Source organism: Triticum dicoccoides, chromosome 4A (genome assembly GCF_002162155.2).
Source record: "Triticum dicoccoides isolate Atlit2015 ecotype Zavitan chromosome 4A, WEW_v2.0, whole genome shotgun sequence".
Classification (NCBI taxonomy): domain Eukaryota; kingdom Viridiplantae; phylum Streptophyta; class Magnoliopsida; order Poales; family Poaceae; genus Triticum; species Triticum dicoccoides.
In genome coordinates this window covers 616,893,762-616,903,594 of record NC_041386.1, presented here as the reverse complement: position 1 = coordinate 616,903,594, position 9,833 = coordinate 616,893,762, and the positions used below count along the sequence as shown (strand labels likewise).

Genomic DNA, 9,833 nt, shown 5'->3' with positions numbered 1-9,833 from the left:
GGTCGGGTGGTCAAGCAGGGATCACCCACTAGTGGAACTAATCCCCTGCAATCGAACATAGCCTAAAGCAGGACGAACCCTAATGTATAGAACAGAACACACAGAACATACTGTAGTACTATGCAGTTGTAATTGAGCTCCAGAACTAAGCTTTCTTATCTTGACACACTTCTCGGGCAAGGTTCCGAACTAAGCTGGCTAAGTGCATGACACACTGCAAAGTCCACACCATTCAAGTATTCTCAGGCTATCAGTACCTAGAAATTAAATTACTACTGCTGACCGTGCCACATACAGCAGCTGCAAGCATGATGAGACATAGCATTCCTTGACATATCGGTCAGCGCATTATTCTCTCCACGGATGAGGATGATCCATTTGTGAGTAGCTCCTTGATCCGATGCCTGCGAGTTTCATCCACCTGGGATGTCCTCGGATCAATGGCATCACATTTCTTGCATCCTTCACCACGCAACTCGATTCTCTTCAATCCAACAGCTCGCCCCATGACTAGCCTTATGTAGTTTGTCACCTTGTCCTCCTCCTCGAACCCATCTATCGTCAGTGACTTCAAGTTCATGTGCTTGAAATCCTTTGATGGCTCCCACACCACGTTGGTCTTCTCGGCATTGTCCTCGAACGCTATGTCACATGCATGACGAGTTCGAGATAACTTCATCAAGGGCATACAAGACAAATAACACACGTTACTAATTTAACTTGACATCAACCCATGCAAAACAATGTAATAATGGTTGGATCTAAATATATCTGCCATTGAAAAATTTGCAACACGCTCACTACTAGTATCTAATCTAAGTTTAGGCCCATTTAGAGTTTAGACGACCTTGCAAGAACTAATCATAGGGAAAGTAAGATATGAGAATATGCTTCGGGTAACTCTTAACACGAGGTACGATCCAACATGAATTTTTTCATATTGCATGGACATTATTTCTATGCAAAATTCAAATGGAACGTCAGAACTTCCGTTTACATTGCATTATCATTCAAGATATCTTCCGATATTCCGATAAATCGGCCCATTTATCGCTTACCGGTGTCTGACTGATAAGATAAATCGGCTGATAAATCAGCCGATATGGTGATAAATCGACCGAAATGCCCATAAACTGGCCGATTTACCCCTTATCATTGGTCGACTGATAAGTTCCTGATAAGCGATATCCCCAACATTATTCATATACAATACAATCCATGTGTCCCATATCCGTTAATGCTATATATCGGGAAACCCTTCATACTAGATCGAGTCATATCCAGGCCAAGATGTGGATTAAATTAAAAAGAAGTTAGAGTCAAAGGCTTACTGTAAACTTCTGCAGGGCAGGTGCAGCTTCAAGGATAAATAGGGTCCAGCTCAAATCGCACTCAGGGAAGATTTCAGAAAGGGACAAATCGGAGAGATTTCTGAATATAGCAGTAAGCTGCTTCGGATGTTCCGGCTGAATCCATATCTGCACCAAGAAGAGGAACACAAATAAACAGCTGTTATTAGTAAAGAAGAACATATGTTATATGTGCAGAAGAACATTATATGGTCCACAGAAATTAGCTTTACCATTTGATGGCGAAAATTGAGATGCAGTTTTGACAAGTTCATTGCACTCCTTGACAAGCAGTCGCTCAGCAGGAATGGCGCCTGCCACGCCATGGCACCGGTACTGAGGCTCACATCGCGAAGCTCTGGAACATAAACAAAGCGCACAGGAGGGTTCGCCAAGCGCCAAGATGTGCACTGCACTTTACTGAGCTTTGGGACAGAGATGAGCTTGATCTGCGTGCACCCAAATTGGATGAATTCGAGATCCTTGATCCCAGAACACGGTGTGTCGATCTTGAGCGGTGTGTGCTCATCAACCAGTTGGCAAAAACTCAGAGTGAGGTGCGTGAGCCTGTCACAGGCATTAATGAGGTCGGTGACATCGGAATGCCCAAACGCAAGGTTCTTGAGTGTAAGCCTGGTGAGCCACTGGAAAGCGAGTGGGTAGTCGCGGGAGAAGGACATGAACTGCTGCCCAAACTCGGCGAGCTGCAGGGCAGTGTTTCTCTTGTATGGCGAGCATGTGCCAAAATGGAGGCGTTTGGTCTCGCCGCGGCTGACGACGTGCTCAACGGCGCGGCCGATGGGGCTCAGGTGGGGCGCCGACAGGAAGAAGCGGAGGCTGATGGACTTGATAGCATGACTGCCGTTGCAGTGGCAGTCGCGGTCGGTCAGCAACCTCCGTGTCGCGCCTGTGAAGGCGTCCATGAACTCGAGCAGCGTGGTGCAGCGGAAATGGCGGCCGTTGAGGTGCAGGCGCGAGAGCCGGTGGGGCAGGTGCCGCCACCGCGTCGAGACTGCGCCGGCGCGGACCGCCTCGCGCAGTTCAAGGCGCTCGAGGATTCCGAGGAGGAGGTCGTCGGGTAGCGCGCTGATCCTGTCGTCATCTCGGCGGACGTTGCGCTTGTGCGGCGGCGGCGACTCCATGGGCGGCCGGGATTGGAAGGCCGATTTGGATTTGTTGGTTGAAACCCTAGCTAGAACTGACCGGTGAGATGGGCCCCTGGCGGCGACGACCTGCTCCGAGGACGCGGCTCCCCATCCTCCCTCCGGCGCTCCGCCACACACATACACACACACACACCCCGCGTGCGGCCGTCGATCCGGTGAGATCGGATCCGCGGCGCGGGCAGCTGGATGGATCCGGCGGCTCTTGGCTCCTCCTCGATCCCCTCCGGCTAGTGGCTGAGATGCATGGTTAGCTTCGGTTTGGTGTGGATTCGATTGGAGTGGATTTGGAGTGGATTCGTGAGTGAATTGGAGCTCTCGACGGTGGGAATTGGATGATACGCGAGCACGGGAGGAAGGAGACGGCGGTGCTGTGCTAGAGAAGGGTTAAACTAGCCGGACTTTGTGTAAATTTCACTTCGAGTCCTAATGCCAGTGTGCCAGCCTTGCCTATTAAGGCTAAACTAGCCTAAAATACATCTTATATTTTACCTATTATAAGGCTAAACTAGCCTAAAAACCACCTTATATTTTTTTGCTAGAAAATTTTCAATCTATTCATCTTCAATCATGACAGTACAACGAATATCAGAAATAATAGAAATTCCATCCAGATCCGTAGACCACCTAGCGACGACTATCAGCACTGAAATGAGCCGAAAGCGAGCCGCCGTCATCACCCCTCCATCGCCCGAGTCGGACCTAACTTGTTGTAGTATACAATCGTAAAGTCCTCGTGCTAAGGCCCCATAGGACCAGCACACCAGAACAACAATCGTCGTAGATGAAGAATAACGTAGATCAAAATGATCCAACCCGAAGACACTCGAACGTACAACGACGAGATCCGAGCAAATCCAACAAAAATAGATCCACCGGAGACACACCTCCACATGCCCACCGACAGTGATAAACGCACCGTCGGAACGGGGGCTAGGCGGGGAGACCTTTATTCCATCTTCAGGGGGCCGCCGCCGTCTCGTCTTACTGAGCAGGGCACAAACCCTAGCAAAACTGAAAGAAACGACTAGAAACGAAGCCCTCCCCCGGCCCTTGCCGAGATCCACCACGCCCCCATGGCCTTAGGGGCACCGGAGAGGAGGCGGACCTGCAGCGGCGCCAACGGGAGGCAGAAACCCTAGCTTTTTTATGGAGAAGGAGGAGGCGGCAAAATAAAAACATATTATATTTGGATACGAATGAGTATTTTTCAAGATTATTTGGCCACAAAAATTGCATAATCATTTGACCTTTCCTACATAGACAAATATATCAAAAAGTAACCATAAAAATGCATTTCACATGAAAATGCTAATATTATATTTTGCTATAAATTATGACCATCCGAGACAAATTTGTTACAATTTTACAAACACTTATTTTTAATCAAAATGATAAAAATATTAAACTATTGCTTTATTAACCTATAAGAATCAAACAACAAACTAGGTTCCTGACATCAAATTCGATAACTATGATTTTTTTTCAGCTCTAAAAAAAATCCTCTAGGCCATGGAGGTGCAGAGGATCTCGGCCGCCCGCTGGTGGGAGGGACCCCATTCTCGTTCTTTTTGGATTCAGCATCTTGGTTGGGGTTGTGTGGCGGTGACAACCTTCTTTAGTAGGAATAATGTCTCCCACGTTCTATCTCCGATGGTGCATCTAGCATCACCGGAGGGCGTCTGAAGGTTTGTATCCGTCGGTTCTTTGTGGGATTCGGTCGGTGCTGGTCTTCGGTGGATCTATTTGGATCTAGTCTTCGTTCGTTTTTGTTTAGGTATTTGCAAGTTTGATCCTTCTGATCTACGATTTTCTTCATCGGTGATGGTTGCTACACTAGTGCGCTAGTTCTATAAGGCCTTAGCACGACGACTTCCCGACTGTCTACTACAACAAGGTTTGCCCGGCTCCGGTGAGGGAGGGGTGATAACGACGGCGCGCCTTCGGCTCGCTCCAGTGCTTGTAGTCATCGTTAGGTGGTGCACGAACATGATTGTGATTTTTATTACCTCCGTTGTTCTTTGTATTGCCATGATTAAAAATGAATAAATTGAAAGTTTCTTGAAAAAAAATCCTTTTGTATGCATGTCTCATTGCTGGGTGTGTACGGAAGTCCTCGTAGGTGAACCAACCTTAGTTTATATGGTTAGGTTTCTTGTGGCGTCATTAGCTCACACTAATTCAAGTTCTAAACTTGACACGGATGTTCGCATATTTTTTGATTTTTTACATTGCGTCAACTACAAGGTTGCAGTGGCGAATTTTACAAGCTTGTGGATAGCTTGTGTATGTTATGTTCATAGAAATAAGTGTATGCATACTGTAAGCATATGCATCGATACAGTGTTTCCAAGAAAAGTCCTGGAATGGCAAAAAGCTCAAAATTAAAATAAAACAAAGAAATGACAAGCAGCGCTGACTGAGAAGTACGTCCCTCATTCCACTCGAACAACTTTCCTAGCCATCTCTATTTTTAATGGAGCAGTTGGTAGTCTCCGCCGGTCAATTTTCGTCTCATCGAAGACGGGTTTTTTTCGTCCTTGTTCCCACCTCCCAATTCCAAAAAAACCAACCAAACCCACGTTCTCCCGCATGCCAGAAAAACGGAAACCAGCGAAAAAAGTTCCACTGCTCGCACGAGCGAGCGAGCAGCGAGGCGCCCAGAGAGCCCTCGAGCGAGAACCCCACTGTCGTCTCCCTCAGATGCAGCCGCCCGCCGAATCAAATCGCGCTGCCAGCCTCGTCTGCCTCGCCGTGCCTGCGTCCCTCCCCGGACGGCGGCGACGATGGAGGAAGCCACTGGCGCTGGCCAGGCCCCCGGGCGATGGACGCGGCGGATCGTCGCTCCTCAGGGCCAGCCCCTCCCGCCGCGCTGGATCACGTGGCAGCCTAGGTAACCCTAACCAGCCCCCGATCTTCGTATCTCTCCCTGAATCCCTCCTCCTCCATGAGCCGCGCGGTGTGCTTCCCTCCTCCCACACGCTGCTCCTCTCCCTCCCCAAATCGACATGGATCTCGCGCTGCTGGATGCAGTAGACGAAACTGATCTAATCTGATCCCGAGTTCCCAAGTCCTGCTGAGAAAGTACACCTGCGTGGATCTAAGTCCGAGTTGGGAACGACATCGATCTGATGAACGTGCAAGGAATTTCTGAATCCAGGACTTCTATTTGAGTATATACGTTTGTTGGTTATTGAAGTCAATTGTTCGTACAACAGTAGATATTTTTTTAGCACGAATTCCAGTAGTTGTGTTTGCTTCTTTTGAAGGCGGATCTTGGATTCTTTCCAATAGTTGTGTTGCGCGAAATTCCAATTATTTGAGTATCTGTACTATAGTTGCCTTCAAAGAAGATGAGGCTGGAATGCTGGATACTGCATCTCTCCTAGCATGAGGAACGCTGCTACTGTCTTTGTGAACAGGTTGACGATAGGAGATGAAGTACGTTTGAACAAACATGTTCTTTCACTTTTCCCAACGAGGTGGAGCTTGCACATATGGACATATGGTACACTTGCACGGGTTGCTAGGTTCTCATTGCCATTGGATTGAATACGGAAAAATGGAGAAAAATTGCATGAACCAAATACAATATCTATGTCTCCTCGTTCGCAGGGTAGGATGAAGTTGTTGAGGATGCACGTGTACCCGAGGAACAAGTACCACCTGACGCTGCAGATGACGAGGTTGGGAAAGGGCGCCCACTGCGAGAACGTCTTCAGTACCATGGTCTACCTCTCACCCAAAGGTTCCACTCAATCGATGCATTAACTGATGTACTCCAGTTCCATTACCCGAGGAACTAATATGGCATATTTTGTTTTCTGCAGCATGGTGGGTTGGGAACTCAGGATGAAGGAAGAATACTCCTGAGAGCCCAAACTCGAGCTTCCAAAGGATATGCGTAATGTATGTGTGCCTCTACTCTATGCATATGTAATTGTTTTTTCTATGTTTTCTGCTCCTCTCTGACACAATGTGGAAGATGTTGGTTTTAAAGGCTAGGAGGGGCAGCCAGTGGTGGAGTAATCAGTGGTTTAGTTAGGTACATATAATAGAAGTAAAAGATGTTTAGTAGGTGCACCAATTGTGTTCTACTTCCACATATTTCTTCCTTGATTTTACCGTGCATAATCTTAGGGGTTGTGCTCTGGGGGTAGGTAATATATTCTTATAATATGTTATTCCAGTATGCAAATTGTCAGGGGATTCGTATTTTGTAGATTCTGGGATAAGGGGTCCTGGTTATTCCAGTATGCAAAATTGTCAGGGGATCGTATTTTGTAGATTCTGGGATCTTGCTGGGAAAGTTGAATCATTATTCTTTATATGTGATTGTTCAAAACCCAATTAAGAATCCAAGTACGGATTGGGAAGATATCAGGACACAAATTATTTGCCTGGTGTATAACCAATAACTAGCTCGAGTGCTTTGGAGGAGGCTGGGGTTTATCTTTTATAAAAACTACTATTAGTTGCTCCAGAAAGTTATAGTTAGCACTAAGGAGAAATTTCCGCAGTCAAAACTTGTCTGTGTTCATGACATCATTTCTTTGCCGCAACAACGCTTTTATTTGTTTTAAATTTTCAGAGTTATGTTCGATGAACCAACTTTCGTCAGTTATGATGTTAATTACTTCGATCCTTTGCAGTATGCTGAAGGTTGAAACTGAGGCTGTCACTATGAAAAATATTTGCCTCTCAGTTTAAATTCCTCGGTAAAGATTCGGTAAGATACTTGAATAGTGTAGATGTTGAATTACCTGTATACATGACGATTAAAGAATTATGGGCTGATACCTTCCAATGTTGGTTGAACTACATATGCTTTGCTTACTGGTTTTTCTAGATAAAAATAAGGGATGTTGTGTTGTTGGCAAGCTTGATACCTCATCCATATCCAGGATTAGGTCAAAGTAGTTGTGTTCTGCAGATCAAATGCCCATCCAGCTTTTGCTCTGTTCTACCCTGGAGTATTATCCCCTTTATGTCAGGATTGTCATGAGAATTGCACCATCTCTCATGAATTCTTGACGCAGTAATACTTCTTGCCATCATTTTTCATTCCTCGGTCCCGTGTTGTCACAACCGGAATGCCGGCAAGTGAACCATGATGTGTGAAATCAATACTCCCAGCAACCGTGTTGCTTGGTAGTTAATGGACACTAATATCATTCTTAGCGTGCTGGTTATCGAAACACTATTCTAGGATTGATCATGCTACCTTGTTCTTATTTCCGGTGCACTCTTCGATCAATGAGTTAGGATTATTCAATCCCTTGCTTATTTGTTCATATCGTCTTGCTCTGAAAAGCAAGATTGTTCTCGAGCTTAGTAACATATCGGTGGTTCGTGATTTTCTGAATATCTTCTCGGAAGCATTACCAGGTTGTCCCTTGACTGTTATGTTGAGTTCGTGATCAAGTTGGTTTTTCAATAAACCACCCCTTCTCCAAGAATCTGTGTTGGATACCCCTGAACTAGTTGGTTAAGCTAAAAAACAACTTGGAGAGTTGGAAGATAAAAAGCTTTGCCGAATTTGGTTCTTTCTGAAGGGATATCTTTGTGTTTGTGTGTGTGTTGAAGAAAGATGATATCTTCACCAATTGGTCCTCGTGATCAGTTGTTGGACCTATTGTCTTGTCAAAACTTTGACTTGAGTATGGGCTATCGTCAAGTCAAATCAGAACCAACGATGTTTGTAATGTTGTCTTACTCGTGGTTGATCCCTCGAGCATACACCATTACATCTTTTGGTCTGACCAATGCTATCACCGTGTTCACATGATGGTGGAAGTCCAATGATATGGAAATTCTGATGAGTTGCTGTTGAGCCCATCAGCAGCATTTTGTCTCCCCCATGATTCATGTTGAGCATCAACCTAGTGTTGAAAGCTTTGTAAGAAATGCCTTCGTGTTTCGTTTATGAAGCTTATGCTTGGATGAAAGAAGTGACTTTCTCCAAGTTCACGTGCATTAGGTGTAAGTTGCCGCCATAAATTTGAGAAAGGTTTGTTTTGTTTCCCTTGGAATCATCCCAAATCAGTCATGCATACATGCGAAGTATTCTATGGTTTGGTAGATTAATTACCTCCGCTCCATATGTGTTCCTAGCACACCAAGCCACTGATTGGTTTGTTCAAGGAGAAGAAGTTTCTTCTTAGGAGCTAGACTTACGCAAGGACTTCGATATCCTCGTTGATGGTTCCCTCCTGAACTCGGTAGTGTTTCGTTGTAAGACTACCAGGTGGCCATGCTTGTCTAGGACAACGTGTTCACATGCTTGTAGCAGAACCGGCTCATGTTTTGGAGCTTACTAGCGTAGTTCATTCCCCGAGAATCTCGCAACGTCATCTCGTCGATTTGTGTTGCAAACTTTCATTTTTCTTTCCAGACCCGATGAGTTGGGATTATCCTGACACCAACCAGATCTGAATCCCAGGCAGATATGATGGCTGGAATGTTTCTCAAGGACTGTAATATTGGTTTCTCTGTAACCCGGTAAAGTGGATGTTGTGGCCAACACACCCAACCGAAAGACTTATTATTGTAGTATCTTGATTGAGAAAGTTGGCCACCTCCCCATAAGGATCTCGTAGAATTTATTCCAAATAGTTGTTCCTTATGGATTTTTTGTGTTCCTGAAGTTCGACCTTTTACTTGATGTTCTAGATATCAAACCATATCTATGAATGGACTACGCTAGGACATCAAGGAGAACATTAGAAGCGGAGTGCTAAATGTCTCTCGGTTGATCATCCAGATTCTATTTCCTTAGCCTCGCTAAGGGGAAGTCTGAGAAGGTGTTATCTTCCTTTGTATCCGCATCATCCATCACTAGTCATCATAGTAGTATGTTGTGTTGCCAGGATCCGTGCCACGGATGTTGGTAAAACCTTGATGAATATGGAAATGCTCAAGTTCTTGAGAGCACGTGCAAGCAAAATCATCCATTGCGTTGTCTTGAACAAGGTAGTCCACATCATCCATTCTAGTCTGGGTATGTCTTGATAACCCACAAGTATAGGGGATCGCAATAGTTTTCGATAAGTAAGAGTGTCGAGCCCAACGAGGAGCTAAAGGTAGAACAAATATTCCCTCAAGTTCTATCGACCACCGATACAACTCTACGCACGCTTGACGTTCGCTTTACCTAGAACAAGTATGAAACTAGAAGTACTTTGTAGGTGTTGTTGGATAGGTTTGCAAGATAATAAAGGGTACGTAAATAAAAAGTAGGGGTTGTTTAGATAAAGAAACAATAAAGTAAATATATAGAGTGTGGAAAAGTGATGGTAGGAGTTGCAGAATTGCCCCTAAG

General features: G+C 45.3%; 1 protein-coding gene across 2 annotated transcripts; it reads right to left on the bottom strand.

Moving 5' to 3' along the window:
* Positions 1–116: 116 nt before the first annotated feature.
* On the bottom strand, positions 117–2,622 carry LOC119289396. 2 transcript variants are annotated; one of them, XM_037568729.1, is made up of 3 exons: positions 1,583–2,615; positions 1,332–1,478; positions 117–673 (listed from the first exon to the last, which is right to left on the bottom strand). In XM_037568729.1, exons 1-3 carry the CDS (start codon positions 2,489–2,491, stop codon positions 341–343), a joined length of 1,389 nt encoding a protein of 462 aa, XP_037424626.1. In that variant the 5' UTR covers positions 2,492–2,615; the 3' UTR covers positions 117–340. The 2 variants fall into 2 exon arrangements, with proteins under 2 accessions (XP_037424626.1, XP_037424627.1); XM_037568730.1 differs by having other exon boundaries at positions 466–642; positions 1,583–2,622.
* Between the last annotated feature and the right edge of the window lie 7,211 nt (positions 2,623–9,833).

What these genes read in the sequence shown, in the direction of transcription:
- LOC119289396 (XM_037568729.1), bottom strand. Translation starts at nt 2,491, where the DNA reads ATGGAGTCGCCGCCGCCGCACAAGCGCAACGTCCGCCGAGATGACGAC. An exon ending in TCAATTTTCGCCATCAAATG is followed by an intron (nt 1,479 to 1,582) that starts GTAAAGCTAATT and finishes TTCTTGGTGCAG; the next exon opens with ATATGGATTCAGCCGGAACA. An exon ending in CTGCCCTGCAGAAGTTTACA is followed by an intron (nt 674 to 1,331) that starts GTAAGCCTTTGA and finishes CCCTTGATGAAG; the next exon opens with TTATCTCGAACTCGTCATGC.